Source organism: Acomys minous, assembly GCF_964271855.1.
Source record: "Acomys minous genome assembly, chromosome: 8".
Lineage (NCBI taxonomy): Eukaryota > Metazoa > Chordata > Mammalia > Rodentia > Muridae > Acomys > Acomys minous.
The window spans coordinates 71,813,121-71,834,298 of NC_140489.1; the positions used below are offsets into that span (position 1 = coordinate 71,813,121).

At 36.5% G+C, this 21,178-nt stretch overlaps 1 protein-coding gene across 11 annotated transcripts in view; it reads right to left on the reverse strand.

Annotated features, from left to right (window-relative positions):
• IMMP2L (inner mitochondrial membrane peptidase subunit 2) overlaps positions 1-21,178 on the reverse strand; it is a gene marked incomplete at its 5' end in the record, with an annotated part of 829,477 nt that overhangs the window by 267,263 nt on the left and 541,036 nt on the right. For all 11 annotated transcript variants that reach the window (XM_084791200.1, XM_084791202.1, XM_084791195.1 and 8 more), the window contains one exon: positions 12,897-12,962. In XM_084791200.1, the coding sequence (XP_084647326.1) occupies positions 12,897-12,962 (66 nt within the window). The remainder of the gene's footprint in view (positions 1-12,896; positions 12,963-21,178) is intronic.

Here is a 21,178-nt window from a genome sequence, read left to right on the forward strand (position 1 = left end):
CATTAAATAACAGGTCTTTCATAAAAAGTATGCTGATCATTGATACATAGATAGAAAGAATAGAAAGTGCAATTCTTTACAAACATGAAACTATATGCAGGAAAACAAAGGTCAACAGCCAACGTAGGCTTAGGCTGCATTTGAGCATTCATGAAGAAAATTATAAGTGATTTGGTTTTTTGTTTTTCAGGATTTTTGTCATCATATTCATAAAACATTGGCAGCACTAATGTCATAAAGCTTTTCTACTGTGCTTTCACATCTGTAAGTCATGTTGTTGATTCTAAATCATCATGAGTTGACCTTTGTGTATGGTGTGAGATAAAAATGGAGTTTCAGTGTGCTGCAGGTATCTTGTTGTTGTTTTTCAGGATTTTTGTCATCATCTTCATGACATCATTAACAACACTATCTGAAAGTCATATTGTTGGTTGATTCTAACCCATCATGAGCTGACTTATGGGTGTGTTATGAAATCAAGATGCAGTTTTCATGTTCTGCAGGTGGATATGCACCTTTATCATTTGTTAATGACACTGCCCCCCCTTTTTTTTTTTACTGGGTCTTTGTGATCTTCTCTTAGAGATCCATTGAGTGTCTATGTGTGGGCTTACTGGTAGACCTTCTACTCTGATCCATTACTCCATATGCCTGTCTCTCAGCTATTATAGCACAGACCTTCAGGCTGTCTGTCTCCCTGCCTCAGACATCAGTCCACCCTCTCCCCATACAGCTTCCTCTGGGGTGGAGTTAAGAAACCACAAGGTGGTGCTGGGGTTCCTCTCCCTCAAGGCTGCAAGAAAGGTTTATGGCCCTTCCTAATACTTGCCCCTTGGCTCTTAGGCTAAACCAGTCTAACTAATAAAGAATGGCATAGAATTTCCCAGCAGCCACTAACAACCTATAGAAAACAAGATTCATTTGGTTTTCTAGGTATCTGAGGAGAAAATGAAGGGCATTTCACTTTCCTTTGGTTTTCCTGTCATATTGCACATGCAGCTATCTTGCCTACTGCCTCGCTTTAAGCTAACTTTCTTAATGAACTCCTGGCCAAGAGCTTTAAAGTGTTTTCCTGCTTCAGAGCCACCCCGTGTTGCCTCAAGGCCAGATGATGACCACAGTGGTCAGAAGGCACTCTCTCCTAGTAAAGCTCTTCAAGGTAGGAATTTTGTTCAGCCCCTTTCTTAAACCTGAAACATCTTACATGGACCTCCTATATATAACATACACTCACACTGTTAGCTTAATTACTGCAGCATTGCAATATCTTAGCAAGTCAGGAAGTAGGATGCGTTCGGCTTTGTTCTTTCACAAGATGGTTTTACCACTGAAGATACAAGGCTGGTGGGAATGCAAAAATAATACTATGAGGGCTTCCCAGAAAACAGAAAAAGATGGCAGAAGGAGTGTCTCCTTTATCTGCAGGGAGCATAGTATTAGACCCCCACCAGACACAGGAAACTATAGAATCACTATAGAGTATATCAATCACTAAATATAAGTTAGTATTTTCTTACATACATATATATGACTAAATTTAACTTATAACTCAGGAGTGATAAGATGTTAACAAAAATGATGAAAATAACACAAAATATTAATTATATGGATATTTTTTTCTTCCAGAATATCCTTTACATTTTTCTTTTCGTTCAGGAAGCATCTTACAGCTCCTCTTTGATATATCTAAACTACTGCTTATTCCTATTATATTTTGTGACTATTGCATAAGTAAACTAAGGATTACTTGACCAAAGTTGCTGCTGAAATAGTTGAGCTGACAAGGCAGCTCAGTAACTTACAGGTGCTTGCACACAGTGTCGATGTGCTGACTCAGGCATGACTGATGGTTTATGTATGGTGGAGCAGGGTGCTGTGACAGTCTATCATGCTGGAACAAGCAGAATGTAACAATAAACCCCTATTCTAGACTTAATTATTAATATTTTCTGATTTAATGACTATGTTTAACTGAAACCATAGGGAGTCTAACTAAAGCTTAGTATGGAGTTGAAGTTGGCAACCACTGTTCCATATGATCTAGCAGTGAGTGTAACTTTTCAGTATTTTCTAAAAGAATTAAAATATGAAACTAAAGACACATTATTTATGTTCAATAAATATTCTTCATGCTGGGCAGGGTGGCTCATACCTTTAAATGTAGTGTTAGAAGGCAGAAGCACACAAATTTCTGTGGAGTTCACATACAACCTGGTCTACATATGTATCAATCAGCGTTCTTTAGAGGAACAGAGCTGACAGAGTAAATACATATATTTATTAGACTGGCTTGCACACTATGATCTAGCTAGTCCAACAATAGCTATCTTCCAATGCAAAGTCCAAGAGGCCACTAGTTGTTCAGTCTACATGCCTGAATGTCTCAGCTGGCCATTAATATACATTGGAACCTGAATGCTAATGAAATAATCTCTATATCAAGAAGTCCAGAGTGAAGGAATGCAGGCAAAGAACCAAATCTTCCTTCTTCCACATCTGTATATAAGCTGTCACTAGAAGGTGTGGCCTGGATTAAAGGTGAATCTTCCCATCTCAAAAGGTTAGAATTAATGTGAGAGACTTGATACCCTATGAGCATATACAGGGAGAGGAGGTCCCCCTCAGGCACAGTCATAGGGGAGGGGAGTAAAGGGAAAATGGGAGGGAGGGAGGAATGGGAGGATACAAGGGATGGGGTAACAATTGAGATGTAATATGAATAAATTAATAAAATATATTAAAAAATAAAGTGGGTCTTCCGACGTCAAATGATTTAGTTAAGAAAACTCACACGTGTCTACCCAGCCAGGTAGGTTTTATTTGATTCTAGATGTAGTCAAGTTGACAACCTAGACTAAACATCACAATGTAGGACGTTTCAGGTCAGTCAGGGCTATAGGATAAGATCATGTAATATTCTGAAATGTGAAACAAACATAAATATCTATCAACAGATGAGCAAATAAAGAAAATGTGGTTTATGTTCAACCTTAAGGGTAACAAGAATCCCACATATGCAAAACCATGAATAATCCTTGAGTATTTCATGCCAAGTACAATATGCTCATTACAGAAACACAAATATTGTTGCACGATTGAACTTATTTGAGTTATCTGAAACGATTAAGCCCTTAGAAGCAGAGAGTAGGATGGAGGTAATCTGGAGCTGGGGGGGAGGGTGAAATCAGCTGCTAATTGAAGAGTATAAAACTTCAGCTGTGTGAGAGAAGTACCCTCAGAGTCAGTCAAGAAGACTACTCTGCAAACTCAACAAACTAAGAGGGGACATCACCCAAAAACACTTTCTCCATAATAAGGTATCAATTTATGTTTAATTTTCAAAACTCAGGTTCATACCATATGTAGCAGGTATATATTAACATGGTAGTATGTGAATTACTTCTACAGTAGAATCAAAATATTGATATTCTAAAGTGGGCAAGGAAGACATTCTACTAAGCTTTGGAGAGTTCATGGTAATTAGGTTGACAGTGAGTTTACATTAACAGTACATTATCTTATTTGGTCTTCAGATCAGTCCTGAAAATGGACAGATAAATAAATCAGACGTACAGAGGTCAATAGCTGCTGAGGTCATCTGGCTTGAAAAACAAAGAGCTGGAAGGACCTTTTCATGGCCTGAATCTGTATATAACCCTTATATACCTTTCTCTGTGTTGGGTCACTGAAAAGTACCTAAATACAAGTACCAAAAAAATAAGATTGTAAAATTTTAAAAGCATTTATAATTAATGCAGTCAATATTTTGTATGGGTATTTGTTCTGTGATCTGAATTTCCCCTCTGAACATTCCAGAAGAGGACCAGCAGTTAAAGGTAAACTTAAATAAGATTAATGGGAGTTGCCCAGGTCAGAAGTGCTATCTGTTCCTTAGCTAATATTCAGGCTGAAATATTTTTCTTGAGTTCTGTTTCAAGAAGGTATTTTAAAAGGCAATCTTTTGAGCACCCTATAGTGATAATTACACTTATATGTCTTTTCAAAATATTTGACAGCTTACATTACTGTGGGTAGAAGAAAAATAAAAATCAATATTTAGTTCAAAGTAGTGCACAAAAAGTTAGTATTCTCTATTTCAAGGCAGTATTTCTATTTGACTTGGAGTTCACATCTTTAGAAAGGCCTGCTACTAAGAAATGTAAGTGAATCAACAATAAAGGAGCTCAAATGTTAACTACCTATCCCTGGGTGTGATGTGCTTGCTAATGAGGAACATCACTCTCCACAGAGCTCTTCCCATGGTATGTCCGTATTGGAGGATGAGAGATGACAGCCCAAAACCAATCAGAAAGAAGTAAGAGGAGGCCCAAGAAGAGCACCAGAGTCAGAAACTGATCACTAAGGCAAAACCACGAGCTTACTGGGAATAATGCTAATTATGAGGAAGTCCTTCAATATTCATTTCACTTTTGTTTCTCCTAATTTTCTGCATAGTTTATCTAGATTGCATACTATGGTGACCCAATAATATATCTATAGACTTTTTAGGTTTGTTATTGGTAGGACTATCACTTAATAAATAATTACAAAACTTGTTCTGTGAGATACACTACTACATTGCAGCAACACAGATGTGCAAGTGTAACATACACATAGAACATATAAGTCCTTAAAGAAAATCTCAAAGCCAGGCCATGGTGGCACATGCCTTTAATCCCAGCACTTGGGAGGCAGAGGCAGAGGCAGGTGGATCATTGTGCGTTCGAGGCCAGCCAGGTGTAAAAAGTGAGTCTAGGACAGCCAAGGCTATCACACAGAGCAACACTGTCTCGAAAAACCAAGAGAAAAAAAAAGAAAGAAAGAAAGAAAGAAGAAAATATCAAATGTGTCTGTAGAATATTTGAAAATAAAAAGCTATAGTATAGCTACTTTCCTCACACTTTCAAACTCCTTCTATGAGATGTGGATTAGAAAGATAGGTAACAGACATATATTTCTAGGAGCAGGATTAGAGGTATAAGAAAGAGAGGTATTTCTCTTGTTGTCTCATATGTTCCAATGGTATCTGAACTTTCTGGAACAACCATGCACTTCTTCACAGCTAAGAAGGGAAACAGGTATTTTCTCACTCTTATATCCTCCAGTTTTGATCAACATACCCCAGCTCCTCAGGCCTATCAGATAACCCCTCCTAACCCACCCTGCCCCACAGTCTCCAGAGGCTTCTGCACGTCTCCGCCATAACAATACTCTTGTTATATAGTATCTCTTCTGTTGTCACTCTTGTCTTGCTATAAACTTTCAAAAGGGTTTATAAAGGTTCATGAAGAGTTACTTATGACATTTAGCATCTCTAAAGCTGAAACTCAATAGCATCTAGAAACAGTAAATACAAGGCACTCATTAAAGAACTATTAAATCATGACTACAGCTACAATCTGGCATATAAAAAACATACTATGTCCTGGGCTTTGTACCAATCATGTTATATCAGTTATTTCATGTGATTTTTCCAGAAGGTTCTATGGAGTGTATGCTATGAGAATGTCAAGGTTACAGATGAGAAAAATTAATTTTGTAGACTTAGGTAATTTGTCAAGGTAACATAGGAAGAGGCACTTCTGGAATCTAAATCAAGATAGTCGGAATCCATTGTGTATGCCCACAGAATCTCTGCCACACTGAATGAGTAAGGAGGCATCACTGCAAGAATAAATAAAAATGAAGATTTTGTACCTAAGGAAGAACTCTATGTTAGAGACAGGAGATATTAGAATACTAAACCATTTAGGGAAACCACTGGCAGGTGGGTGGAATACCACCATAGTAATAAGGGCCACCATTAGAGCAACAGGGAAATTATCTAAATAGTTTACAGACTTTCAGCCAGTGTCACATTTCTAAGTTCAGTGTTTAAATGTTTGCTATATGCCACTTATAATCCTTATATTGCTAAATTGATTATGGGAATAATTTTGAGATAAAAATTAAGATCAACATTGTAAAAGCCTCCTTTCTCAATCTCTTCCCTCTCTCTCTCTCTCTCTCTCTCTCTCTCTCTCTCTCTCTCTCTCTCTCTCTCTCTCTCTCTCTCATAATTAGAAAAAAACTGTCAATTGCTAAAACATACTTTTACTAGCAACTTCATTTTTATACACTGATTCAATAATATCAATATAAAAAGTGCCCTAGGTCCGATTCTATAAAGGCAGGGATTGTCAACAAACGTAGTAAAGAAGAAAGTAAAAGCTTCTGCATTCCATTTACAATTTCTACACTAGGTTAACTAAAGCCCAAGGCACTTGCTTTAAGTGTTCAAGCATCACCAGTCAGAACCTAGTATTAAATTAGAATGTACAATGCCATTGTGGTTGCAGAATAATTCATGGATCAAAGTCAACCAGGCTAAAGGACCTGGAGTTTTCTGAAAACTTCCTGCTCAGGTTACCAAGGACTAAGGACAGGCTGTAAATATCCTCTGTTCTTTCCAGAACCACCCACCCTGATTCCATTTGAGAGCTAATATCTACTAGCTTGCATGCTCCAAACCATTTTACCCACCAGTCTTCATCAGAGTCCTGAACAGAAGCGTGTTTGCATATATTTTTTCTTTCAGGACAGAAGGCATCTCTAATTCCTAAATTATAAAAAAATACTAAAACCAATGTATGCTCTTCAAGGCCAGCCATACAGACACATTAGATTTCTATTATTCTGAGCTGGTACACCAACCACAACCACAATGATGTTATTTAAAAAGCATCATACAGTCTTACTGTGGAAAATTTAATGCAGTTCTGTTTTTTCTTATAATGCTTAACCATCTGCTGGAAAATAGCGTTATGCAACAGTCTGTGATAGGCCGACACCGATTTCCATATCTTCAACAGTCCATTTAAAACCAATGCCTTTAAAACATTTCATTTCTAGTGATTTAGTAGATTTTTATTTTGCTAATACCAGACTTTTTTTTTTTTTAATAAATGAGGGTGTTTTGATAGTTTCTAATATAGCCTTTCAACTTGGAAAACAATTATCATGTAAATATTTTTTTTTTCAGTGAAAAAAGGCCCATGATTGCCTCCCTCCACTTGTTCTGCAGTGTCAATTCTGTTTTCGTCCAGCAGAAAGTGACTGTGGTGTGGAAAGGACCCAGAACCCTTTATCTTGTTCCTTCCTGAAGCCTAGAAGTTACTCTTCTTCTGGGGGACATGTTTCAGGATTCTTCTGAATGAGGAAGGCCAGGATCAACATCAAATCAAATAGTGCAGAGTGGATGATAAAGTGGGTTACACTTCTCTCCTCAGGCTTCTGCTTGCTGTGGTCTATCTCTGCAGTTCTGGATTATGTTGATGAGGCCAATGCATAGTTGATACTAATCTCTTTCCCTTCCGGAGTCTCATGGTTTAGGTGACAAGTTAGTTATATGGTTAAAATCCATATGCTCACTTCATGGACATTGCTAACTACATGATAAAAACCCAAATTCTAAAAAAAGGGGACTTGTATAAGGCCTCACTGCTGACTGGCCAGAGAGGATGCTTCTGACATTCCAACTGTGGCTGATTCTTGTCAATGTGCTGCAGTTTGGTGGGGGTATTTTTATTCATGTAATGCTTTTCTGAAACAGTGCTTCACTAACTAGTATGAAAAAACAAATAGATATGGTAGAACTAATAAATATGTCTGAATACTACTTTCATCAGCTTCTCACTGTGTCTGTCACAGATAAGAATACACAGTGGGGTCAACATTACAAAAACAAGTACTTTCCTAGATAAGAGCTTCAGAGAATCAAAAAAGTAACCTTGTGATCTTAATCAATGTTGACATTAAGATACAAAATCTAGACTTCTCAAAGTCCCTTATTTCCAATTGTAGGTATTGGCTGAACTCAATGAACAAACACTTCTAACTCTATATTTCATTTTGTCAATATAAATCATAATCAGTGGATTATAAATAATGTGACTGCTTTTATCTGGGTCACTGGAAATAAATCAAAGCAGTCATCATGCATGCTATAAACAAAGGCCCTTAACTATTCTCATGAGAAGCTTGACTGCACTTTGTCAAGAAAGAACATTCTGAGTAGTTTTCAGAGTCACACTGTGGATATCTAATCTTTTGCACATAGCAGACAGCAATCTGTTAAAAATACCTGGCTGGCACCTACTACAATCAAACTGAAGTCCTTGCCTGAGCCCTGAACCGTGTTCTGCAAACCTCTAAGAAATCATCTGTCATCTCAGATTTCTTCTTTGGAGTGCTGGCTTCTTGCAAGACCTTGAACTCTCACCTAATTTGTATCCATCTCAGGTTTACATTGGCTGTTTCTTTGATTTGATTATCTTTCCTCCACTGACTGTGGTTCACTGTCTCCTTCATTTAATTCCCAAATCTTAGAGATGTTTGCAATAAATACCTTACCTAAAATCTACCCCTCTTTACTCCTATTTCTCACCTGTTCTTACTTAACTATGTTCATGCATGAATACATAGACTCCCTGTCCATTCCCAACAAAAACAATTTATGCAAATAAAAGCTAAGTGTCTCTTTTATTCACTTATGTCTCTCTAATATCTAGGTCAATGATCATTAAATAAATGGAATCAAGACTCACCAGAGGTGTCCATGTCAAATACTAGTCTAATTTTATCACAAGAATATATATTCTAAGTCTAATAGATAGATATGATTCTATAGACATATAAGGAAAAATAGTTACATAAGGTCTTCAAACACCTCAGAGACCTACAGAATATGGCATGTAAAGATGCTTTTATTTTTCTGAAGGTTCTTTGACAACAAGACATGTTAACTCCTGGCAACACCCAGCTTGCCTCAAAGAAGATAGTGACCATCAAAGAACCTCCTTATGGAATTGGCTTCAAATGTGGCAAACCAGCCACTGGCCAAAATGTCCTCATTTCTGCCACAGACAGAATTCTGCCTAAATGTAGGCAAGTTTAGATGCACACAGAGTTGACAGCCAAACTGCCAAGACAGCGTAAGCAAGTCCTCAATAGTTCCTGCCTCGCAAATATGTCTTTCAGGTATATTGAGCCAGAAGCCTGATGCTCCAACATTATAGAGTGTACTGAGTAACTGTTTAGGCAGCAATCAGTCTCAGTCATGTTTTAATTTTGGAAACTGCTCATCTGCACTTCTGGGTCACTCAGGTATTTAAGTTTTCTTCCTTCTCAAGTCTCTGACAAGGTTGAAGACCAGATAGGTTAGTCTTACAATTAAGCTTAGTAGGTGAGGGGTTAAGATGTTTTTACATCAAGATAGATGTTTTAAGTTAATAATGATGAGATATGATAGATGTTGACCTTCATTCAGAAATTTAGACTCAACAAGATAGGAAATATGTTACTTCAAGTTTGCCAAATACAAATAGCCAAATACTATGAATGTAACATTTATGTAATTCCTGATTGTCTCATGGTTCTTCATGCTGTATGTATTTTATTTTATTCATGTGTAATAATATAAACGTATACATTAAAAAAGAAACATAATAAAAATGAAAAAATTGAAAAAAAGACAACTGAGACAGAGAATACAGTACAAAGACAGAGAAATAGCAATGGGATGCAAGGCACAATGAATGAAACTGGGAGTTGTAATGTTCATCCCTTGTTATTCTTTTTTAAAAATATACTTTATATATGTTTTATGTGCATGTACATCTGCAATTCAGAAGAGGGCATTGGATCTGCCATGTGGGTGTTGGGAATTAAACTCAGGACCTCAGGAAGACCAGCCAGTAGTCTTAATGACTGAGCCATCTCTCCAACCCCTTTGCTAGTCTTCTTTTTCCCTTTGCTATTCTTAAGGGAGCTCATTGTTGGTAACTACTCCCCTTATCTCCTCAATTTATCTCCACAACAGGTACTCTTAAAGCTACATTTCAATACATATAACCAGAGGAAACTTAGCTAACAGAATACTAAGTAGATAGAATACTGGGTTGAGCCTTTAACAGTGGGGTTGACCTCTGAAAAGTTCACGAACCCATGCTTCCCTCGGATTATCAGTAGTTTTAAATTCAAAATAGTACTCATGGTGTGTATACTGAAATCTCAAAGGCCTTTTTAAAACTCTCTTTTGAAAAATATCAATTTTTTCCCCCAAGAAAGCAAATGTTAAATTCACATTTGGTTTTAGCCTGCCTTTTAGAAGATTCAGTAATATCCAAGGTAAGCTAGGACTGGAAAGGCCATGTCTAGTCTCAAAGCCCTTGTGTGTCATGGGGAGGGTGGCACTGTTAGGCTAATGTCTCCTTGTGGTTTATAGGGAGCATATTCCAATCATTTTTCAAATATCTAATTGCAAGAAAGGAACCCCCCCAAATAAGTAAGTTCATCAGTAAATGTTTTACTTTCTAGTTGTCTGTCCCCTTAACATGATTCAAGGCTGTTAGAAACCACTGTAGGTGTGCATCCACTCACTAGTTTTAAAGCTCAGGGAGTGTAGGACAAGCAGGTGCCACGGTTTCAAAGAAAAGAAATGCTTTCTATCCTCTTAAAGGCATGAAGCAATAAAGAATGTTCATTTTTCTAATTAATCAATAAACAGGTTTCTCAAAAAGACTTTACATTGGAAGTAAATCTTGACTCTAAGTCCTTCCTCTTTGTGTCATTCATTGTTCCATGACTGAGGTTCAGAAAGGGAATAACGGGGACACAGACTCCCGGATCCATTTGTAGGCTTCGTCTGCATGGGTGTCAGCAATAGCTAGGATGAAGGTGACTCCTCCCACCCCGGTTCATCTTCCTGCCTCCACACCGTCTGCCTCTGCGGTAAGACCCCAATATAGACTTGCTGAAGGAGGAGAACGACACTTAACGTCTCCTCAGAGGTCTGCTGTGGAGTTTCATCCTGCGCAGACTTCTGTAATCTTCTCTACATTGCTGACTACTCAGCTAGTGATTCACGATGAGAAATGGCAAAATCACTGTGTATTATAATGAAGAAGTGATTCATTGACATTCTTCATTTTGTTAGATTGTGTTACATGGATAAAATGTGCATTTGTTTTTGGTGACTATTTTTGTATTGTAAGAATAGCTTTATTGAGATGCCGTTCAGATAATGTATAATCTACCCACTTAAAATGAGCAGCTTATTAATGATTGCACACCCAACTGTACAACTGTTGCCACATTACACTTTAGGATATTTCTGCACCTCTTTAATACAAGCAAATAACCTACCCATTAACGGTCTCTCCATTCCCCTCTCCCATGCCTGTGGGAATCCTTAACCTATTCTGTTTTTGTACATTTATTTATTCTGAACATTGCATAGATGGAATCATAATTTGTAGTCTTTTGTGACTCATTTCATTCACTTAACAGTATTTTAAAGGCTGCTGATTCATTCCTTAATGAGACTGCATCACACTCACACACTGCTTTCTAGACATTAAAAGTGTGTTTGGGTATTTATACCTGGGGGATGAACAAGTTTTCAAGTTTATACCGGCCTCTGTTTCTGAAAGAAATCAGAATCCTGGAACGACTCTTATAAACAGAAAAAGAAAGCCGCCAGGTTCTTTGAACATATGCATTCTCTTTTGGAAGTGACAACAAAACACTTTTATACTAAACTACTTATTACTGATTATGGTCTCCCTACTATATTTTACTTAAAAAAAAAAGTGGGGAAAAAAGAGAGAACACATGACTTTGAGAGGAAAAAGTAGTTCAAGTGATAGGGATAAAGTTAGAAGGGAGGGAAAAGAAATCGACTTGGTTAAAACACATTGTATACATGCATAAATATTAAATGAGTTTTTAAAATATTGGTTGAATTTAATAAGCAGTAAATCTTATACTATCAAAATATTTTTAAATAAAAATCACAGTTTTTCAGTGGTAAAAAAGTAAGCAGAGGACATGTTAGATGCTTTTGTAAATGTTTTTAATTCCTGGTGTAAAGATGCTAGCAGGTTGCTATGTCTGTTTTTTTATTCAGTCTGGAAAAGTCCATCATATACGCACAATACAATAACAGCAGAACCAAACGAAAAGAAATGACATATTTTGGTTATGAAAAAAGTAGTTTTGATCTCATAGAACCCAAAAATGGGTCTTGGGGACTCCAGGGATGCTCAGGCCACCTTTTCACTGTTGATCTCAATGCTGTTGTAGAACTGACAGAGGCTCTTTTCATTTAGTTTGTTTTGCTTATGTCATCATTAACACATATTTTTAGGAGGGAGTTTTAGGTGGAAAAAGGATCAGAAAACTTTTGTAATATAAATGTCAAGGCATTTGTCAGTGTATAGTGTGTACACCTGGCTGCACATTACTTAAAGTAGGCAATCCAAATGAAGTACGTCACACATTCATGGCCTTCATGCACATTCTCAAATACTGTTTATATCAGCAAGTGCAATAAACGAAACTTTACTTTGGTTGCTCAAACTCTTGATTAGTCCAGTGTTGTCTCCAGTTTCAATGCTCATTATGAACCCTGAAATGCATGTTTCACTTCCTATCCAACTTGTCCTTATCTCTATGGTTATAGAAAAGTCCTATGAGCTTGTGTTTTGGATTCAAAAATAATTAAATGTTCTTGAAATTTTCTATAACGGAAATTGAGGTCACAACGTTAAAAATAATTATGCTAGCATTGATACCCAAAAGCAGTGGTTTAATGGTGAGAGTGTGTGGTTAATCTTGGTTTAATTAATTAATAATTATCCTATGTTGGATGATTTAAGGACAATGATATGCTTAGTAACTTTATGTACACCTTCCATCCTGAATAGTTACTGATGTGCACTAAAGCAGAGGCCCAAGGGAAGTGTGCTCAAAATACAGGATCTCAAGGCATTTTTTTACTTTAATTTCAAATAATGATTCAAAAACAAATTTTAAAAACTAGATTTTAAGTTAAAAACAGTAGTTTGTGCACCTACCTTATAATATCTCCTTCAAGAGCGATCACTCTCTTAATGATCTTCTGTTCTGGGTTTTTAGGAGACCTAGGATAAAAAAAATAAGGTTGTACAGTCATATATTTTTCTGTTATTTTAAGAGAGAGAGAAAAAAGAATTGACCAATCAAATCAGCTGTAATAAAATTACTACTGAATTCTTTGCATCCATGGTATGACATCATTCTTACTTGGGTTTCACATGGCCTGAGATACTATTGAGATTAATATGTATTTTTTTAAATATCTGGAGAATGAAGAAGCCATAGCAAAACTTAATGAAATTGAAAAACACAAGGAATATAGTAAAAGTGGTACAGTCTGGCAATCCTAAAACATGGAGGTGGAGGCAGCAGAAGCGGGATCCTTCCATACATAGCAAGTTCCAGGCCAGCCTGGGCTACATGAAACCCCATATAACTAGGAGGATAAACAACTTAGATATTAAGAAATAAAGATTATTAGAATACTATTGTTATTAAAGATAAGTATTTACAAGAAAAGGATTTATAAGTAAAAAAAAAAACCCAGACATGTCTTTGAACTAGTAAGATTCTATAAATGTTATCAATTATGTCATTTTAAAATTAAAAGAGGATCTTCCAGAAAACAATGATGCTAGAAGCATTTTTTAAAGTAGAGAATGCCTTTAAATCATTTTGAAGTTCAGCAATTTAATGATTATAGAATTCAGAGAGATAAACAGTGCTCCTGACAGTTAAAAGAAATTGACAGATTTTGATATAGTTAAAAAGATATTTTATATTTAATCTCCTTTGTGATGGAAAATTTTTATTCAAAGGAACACTATTTAAATAAATCCCCATGTCTACTAGAAAATACATTGCAGCTGATTCGTTCCCACATTAGACTAGGATTGATCTGTGAGGTCAAAAGAGTATGGGAAAGGATGGGTATATAACTTTTGAGATTTGGTTATAAAAATATCTTTCTCATTCACCTTGAGCTTCTCTAGTCCTCAACTGCAGGAAACAACTTCTGACCTGAATAGCCCTGTAGAGATGGTCACACGGGGAAGGACTCAGTCTGCTCAAGCTGCAGCACTGAGCGCAGAAGCTTGTCCTTCGGCCCAGCCAAGGCTGGAGAGTCTTTAGTTCTGAGCAACAGGTTCACTGTACTTCTCCAGTAACCCTGGACCAATGTGCCCATATAGGCTGTCCTCCAGAATTATGCATCATTGTCTGTTGATTGAAGCTGCTAGGTATAGGAGGAGTTTGCTCTGCAACCATGGATAGAAAACTCCATCGTAGTATGGACAATTTCCTGCTGATGATATTTTAAAACTCCAACTTAACAGACTTGTTTCAAGGAACAGATCATATACCATATAAATGATCACTTAATCTATACTTGAGAATCAGCCAGATATAAAATATTTTCACGTCAATTCAAATTTTAAATTAAAATGCTTTTTAAAAGTAATGTAAACATATGAAAAACATGAAAAGAATAGAAATACTGAAAGTGTGTTCTGAACCAAAGGAGTTACACTACACATACATCTCACAATATATCTTACAGAGAAAATAAAATTATGTAAATAGCTGCAATTGCGTTCACATGACCATGAATATTCTTTATTTTGAAGGATAATTGGATCAGGGTTTTGACTGGTCTCTTTCAACAAATTGAGTAACTATTTTCGACAAGTTTAGTGTTTAAATCTAACTTGAGGGGTTCACCTTCAAGCAATAGGAACTGGATTCACTGTACAAAGCAACTTAAGACTGCTTGGAAAATGTTTTCCAGCCCTTCATTTCAGTCTCTCCAGACTTCCTCTTATTCCTACTGCAGCTAGCCTGAAGAATCCCACCTTCCTCCTCACCTCTATTTCCTGGGGACTCCATCTCTTGCTGGTGACCCAAGATGCCCCAGCTCTTTCCCACTATCAAACTGAGCATCTCCTTCTACCCATCTACAGTCCTTTGTGTCATGCACTTACTCACAGCAATAATCTTCCAGGGGCCCTACAGGCATTACCCTTGCCTAGCACCCAGAGTCGTCAACAACAAGCAAAGAACACACATTCATCAAAGACAAGACCAGACAGCCAGGTCAAGAAAAACATACATTTTATAACTCCACAGGCTCTGATCACTGGACAAAAACACAAACATGAATAATCAAGGCAATATTCCTATTACAGAAGCCAGCAATCCTATTGCAATAATCTCTGTAGGAAGCACTGCACCTGGTGTACAAGACAAGGACTTTCAAAGTAACAATTATGAGTGTGTTCCAGGACCTTTAAAAGGATATAAATAAATGCCTTAATGAAGACTGTGGAAACACAAACAGTTAATGGACTAATAAAATAAAACATTATAAGTTATCATAGAAATAAAATCATTAAAGAAAACTCAAAGTGAAATAAAACTGGAAATGAATAACTTAAGATGTAAAACAAAAACCTCTGTGATAAACTTCACCAACAGATTATAAGACACAGAACAAAGAATTTAAGTCTTGAGGATAAAGTGGAAGAAGTGGATAGCTCAAATGTTAGGTCTAAAACAATTAAGGATCAAGACATGCAGGAAATCTAGGACAATGTGAAAATACCAAAGCTACAAATAATGGGTATATAGGTATAGTGAAAGGAGAAGAAGGCCAGATCAAAGACACATAAAATATTTTTAAGAAATAAATTTCTCCAATCAAAAGCAGGTGGTGCCCATAAGGCAGAAAAGCATACAGTAAACACACACACACACAGACAGACCAGGGAAGAAGTTCCACAGTAACAAATAATAATCAAAATACTAACTACCAAAATAAAAGGATATTAAAAGCTGTAAGAGAAAAAAGGCCAAGTAACAAATTAAGGCACACTCATTAGAATTATATCTCACTTATCAAGAGAGACTCTGGCCTGGACAATTGGGTAACAGGCTCTAAGAGACCACAGATGCCAAACCAAACCAAACTATTCTCAGAAAACCATCAATCACAATCAATGGGGAAAAATATCAATGATAAGACCAAATTTAAGAAATTTCTATCTGCCTTTCCAGCTCTATAGAAGGCATTGGAGGGAAAACTTCAATCTGAAAAGGTTAACTACACACGAGCCACAAGAAATAAATTATCACAGAAAAGTGAATTTAAAAATCAAAAGAAGGATAAAAAACCATGCCAAAATAACAAGAGTAAATAAACATTGCCAATTAATGACTCAATATTAATGGTATCAATTTCCCAATCAAATGACATAGATTAACCCTGGATTAAACTGGGTCTATTTTTCAGCTGAATCTAAGAAATACACCTCACCATCAAGGACAGATCTGATATCAGGAGGAAAGAATGGAAAAGGACACTCCATGCAAAAGGACTCAAGAAGCAATCAAGTGTGACTATCTGACAAAATAAACTCCAAACCAAAGTTAATCAGAAGAGTTAGGGAAAGAAACTACATACTCATTAAAGGAAAGATTCAGCAAGAAGATGTCACAATTATAAACATGCACTAAATACAGAGAGGAGCCTATGTTCATTAAAAAAACACTATTACAGTGAAAATTTCAACCAAATGTGTGATTCAGACATGTAAATCAGAAAACATTGCTGTTATTATCAGAAATTCAGCATTAGTCTGTAATTACTGAAAGAAAAAATGTGTATTTTATTTTACTGGAGACGATCAGGAGGAATCTAAAACAGAAAGCAGGGAGCTATATTACTAAATTTTTAATGGCTAGATTTTTGGCTTATCAGGAATATGCTGTAGTAAATGGCATTTTTTGCAGCATATGATGTTACCTAAGAAAAAATGCTCTAATGCAGAAGTAATACCCAAACTAATTACAAAATTTCCCACTTAAATTGAGCAACTACCACTAATGAAATAATATAAAAAGAATGCCTATTTGTTAAAAAAAAAATTGTGCCAACAATCTCTAGGCTTCTGAGATGCTTAAGAGGTATTCTGTATTTTATATAATTTGTATTTTAAGATCATGATACAAAATAGAATACATAAAATTCACCATCTATATAATTAAAGTCTTATGAATTACTACTTTAAACATACTTATAAATTTTAATGTAATATTAAACTCATGAATCTAATCAAATAATTCATAATGAAACAAGCTATTACTAACATTAATTCCATTACTGCTTAAAATCCATACCTATATTTTAATCATTAGGCTGCTGAATGCATTACTTTGATGTAAGTAGCAGTGGTAAGAGAGTTATTACAGATTTGCATCATAAAAGTTATTAAACTTCTCTTTGTCTTAATTTTCTTGGCCACTTGCCTGTCTCCTAGACAATATGAGAAATAACAAATGAAAGATTAGCCCGTATTTCAGAAATGCAATGCACGCTGCCCAATAAATACTCAAATTTGCATTTAAATTTGTAATTTTAATGTTTTTATAATATCAATATTTTATAGTTTTAATTTCTGGGACTTGAGTTATAACCATAATCAGACATGAGGTCTAGATTTGAAGAATAATATTTTCCCTGGACTTTGTGGGTCTCAGTGGTGTGGTTGGTGTGAGTAAAGCTCCAGTCAGAAGAAACAAGGTCTAAGAGCCATGACAGGATACTCCATGACCTTCTGAAGAATTTCACTTTCTATTGTGATAAAAATGTTATCATTTAAAAAAAAGTTACTCTTTAACCCAGGACAGACCAAACGCAGCTATGTCTTTGGTCACAAAATTCTCTGTAACTGCTTTAGGCCGGTTCATGTCCCTCTGGCTGGTGCACTGGGAGAGCCACGTTTTATGGAAATTATAACAAGTACATGTACCGTTCTCTCAGTTCCTGACCTGGCCTCATCTTGGTGTCACAGAGAAGCCTTCACGCTGGCACTCAGCATACACAGTCTTTGATTGGTATTGAAATTATAAAACTTCATTTCAGCACGTTGATAGATTATATTTTTGTGGTTCCAGACTGGTTAAGTTTTTTGTTGTTGTTGTTGTTTTGTTTTGTTTTGTTTTTACAAATTTAGCCTTTGAATTAGAAATCACATGGGGCTAGATGTAATGACATACCTTAATCCCAGCACTTGGGAGGCAGAGGCAGGTGTATCTCTGTGAGTTAAAGCCCAGCCTGGTCTATATAGAATTTCAGAACAGAGGTATATAGTGAGACCCTGACTTTTTTAAAAAGGGGAAGGGGGATAAATAAATAAATAAATAAATAAATAAATAAATAAATAAATAAATACTATTGGCCACAGTCTAATATAAATCTGAGCACTTAAATATACCATGTACATTAAGGGTTATTATGATACAGATATAAGAGTGAGGTCTCAGTATCTTTGGTATCATTTTTTTGTTTGTGGTGCTTGGGATCAAATCCAGAGTCTTGTATAAGCCAGGCATTTGGTCTACCATTGAGCAACACCTCAGATCTAGATTTTTAAATCTTGGTTCTTCTTTCCTACTTTTAATCTTGCCCATTTCTACAGCTAAACTGTTTCCTTGGTGACTACAGCATAGCACTCATGTCCTGCAAAGGTTCAGCTTGTGAGAAGAGGCTGTGAGTGCTGTCTCTGCTCTGCCTCAGCTGTGAGTGATGCTGACTGTAGGAACCAATGCTCGGTGGGCTCCTGCTGTCATGGAGGGATGGTCAGACTGGATCACAAGCCAGAAATCACATGGCTAAATCTGAGTTGTGGAAATGTTTTGGTTTTGCCAAAGAACTTTAAAAATACAATGAGATCACAAGCCTATAGGAGATTTTACATAAAATTCTAATTTGTTCTTGGTTTTCAAAAATATGAATATAGTCACAAACGTATTCTTGCATGAAAAATCGCAGCAAAGGTAAGAGTTCAACACAGCAAATCGGCCAGAGTCCCACAAGCCTGACACACAAATGTTCAGTGGCTAAGGGTGAGTTGGAGGAATTTCTATAAATCCTACCTTGACTTCTGACTGTGACATCACATAACCACAAGAGAACTTGAATAAGCGCTCTAGTTTGAGAATATATTCTAGAATAACTTCAAGAAGGAGCAGAACCCATAGAGCCTACGATCATTGTTAAGCACACTTCTCTTAGACTTATATAGTCTCTTCTTTTTCAAATTCTCCAACAAAAGGACTTGCCATATTGTGCTGCAATAAAGGGCAAGGCAAAACATCTTAAAGGCTTACTTAGTTCACTTTTATTACATAATTAACTAAGGAAACACACGCACTGAATAATACTAGCATTCATACTGAAGTCAGTTTCACTTTACTATCTGATACCAAGAATCAAAATGATATTTTTCAGCATCCAATTCTATACACTTGCTTCACTCTCACTTGTGTATGCTTTTCTGCATGCACATACAAATTTTAAAAGATGCACTGGTAAGACTTAACACATTTGTGTTCATTTGTAAATTTACAACTTTTTACCCAGAATAGCATTTGACATACCCTGCCCCTTGTTAACTTCTCTTTGTGACACTTGAATGGTATGAATGAAAGAGACCACAGACTTTCCTATTCTCTGGGTGCGTTCATAACCCAATAGTTATAGAACGTTTTACTTCATATGTCCTCCCTGCTACTATAAATGTTCAGTCCCTACCGACTGCTGCCACCATGACACCTCAGAAAATGCGTCAGTCAAATGGCAGAAGCAGTTACAAAGGAACATACATATGGTGACTAGAACCTATGAGAATGCTCCAAATGCGCCTTCTACACTTGTATTTTGGCAGGGGAAGGGGTCGTCCTGTGAAAAGCACCCTGGACAGCAAGAGGAGCTTGTCATTCTGACAGAAAACTGTGCTGGGAACTAGATATCTACACACTGGGGTGCATGTCCTCTTATTTTATAGGGTGTAGGAGCATGGAAATGCTGAGTAGTCTACTATGGTTATTTTCACAAAGCATGCCCCACTTGAATCAAGCCGGAGTAAAAACACAATGTTTTACAGAATAATGGAGAAATTCCAGCGAGGTTCCTAGTGGCAGGAGCAACTTAGTGTTTCAGACCTTAGTCAAGTAACTATATTATAATAGTCCTGATGGAGCAATACAAGTATGTACTGTGACTTACAAATGTTCTTGCTACAATATAAAATATTTTACTTTTACTATAGATAACTTAACTAAGAGAAATTTAATAAGCATAGAATGCAACTGTTCTTATTAGTAAGTCAGCTTTGATTATGTAAAATCAATTAATGTGCCTTATGGCAATGATTTTTTTAATTATAAAGAGCTGCAACACTTTGTAGATGTCTGTTCTTGATTCTTAAGAACAAATGCCTTCATATCTCTACAAATATCTAAGGGATTTAGTATAATAATAAAAATGAGATCATACCACCAATGTTTATTAACTGAAGAATTTCAAATCTTAAGATAGTCTAATGTTCAGGTATTAAATACAATTGCAGCTGTATATCAACATCTAGAAGGAGTTATACAAACGTGAATGCATACACCACATGCATGGTATCTTTTATTCTACTGCTCAATATAAAATTATATTTGAAGAAATGTACTTCAACCCATAGAGAAATATCTGCTCAAGAGAATAAAATTCGTTGGTTGACTTATTTTGTAGATCTGTTGCTTTTATACACTGAGTATTCCTTCAGGAGAACATACATGTGGAAATGAAGAATTATTAAATTATACTAGACCCTCTACATGGAGACTTTCTCAGCACTGTTGTAGTTCCAAAGGTGGACATGTACTTCTTCTTTTTTGTTATTTTTTAATTAATTATTCAATTTGCATTCCAGTCATAGCAACCCCCCACACCTGGTCCCTCTTTCCCCTATCCCTCTCCCCTACTCATCAGAGAAGGGGAGCCCCCCAGTGTACCAAAGTCCCATCAGGACTGAGAGCCCTGGTTATTTGCATCTGTTATTCTTCTTGTGGAGCTCCTGTCCCCTCTGAATTCCACCCTCCCCACTCTTCCATAAGACTTTTTGTACTCCAGTGTTTTGCTGTCGGTCTCTCCATCTGTTACCATCAGCTGCTAGGTGGAGCCACTCAGAGAACAGCTTTGTAAGGCTCCCATCTGCCAGTACAGCAGAGAGTATCATTAATAGTGTCAGGGGTTGGCTGTCTCCCATGGGGTGCATCTCAGGTTGGGCCAGGCCATGATTGGATATTTCTTCCTCAATCTCTGAATTATTTTTGTCCCTGCACATCTTGTAGGCTGGGTAAGTTTTGAGTTGAAGTTTTTGTGGGTGTGTTGGGGTACCCTTCCTACCAGTAGGAGTCGTGTCTAGTTAGAGGGTGTCCTCTTCAGTCTCCATGA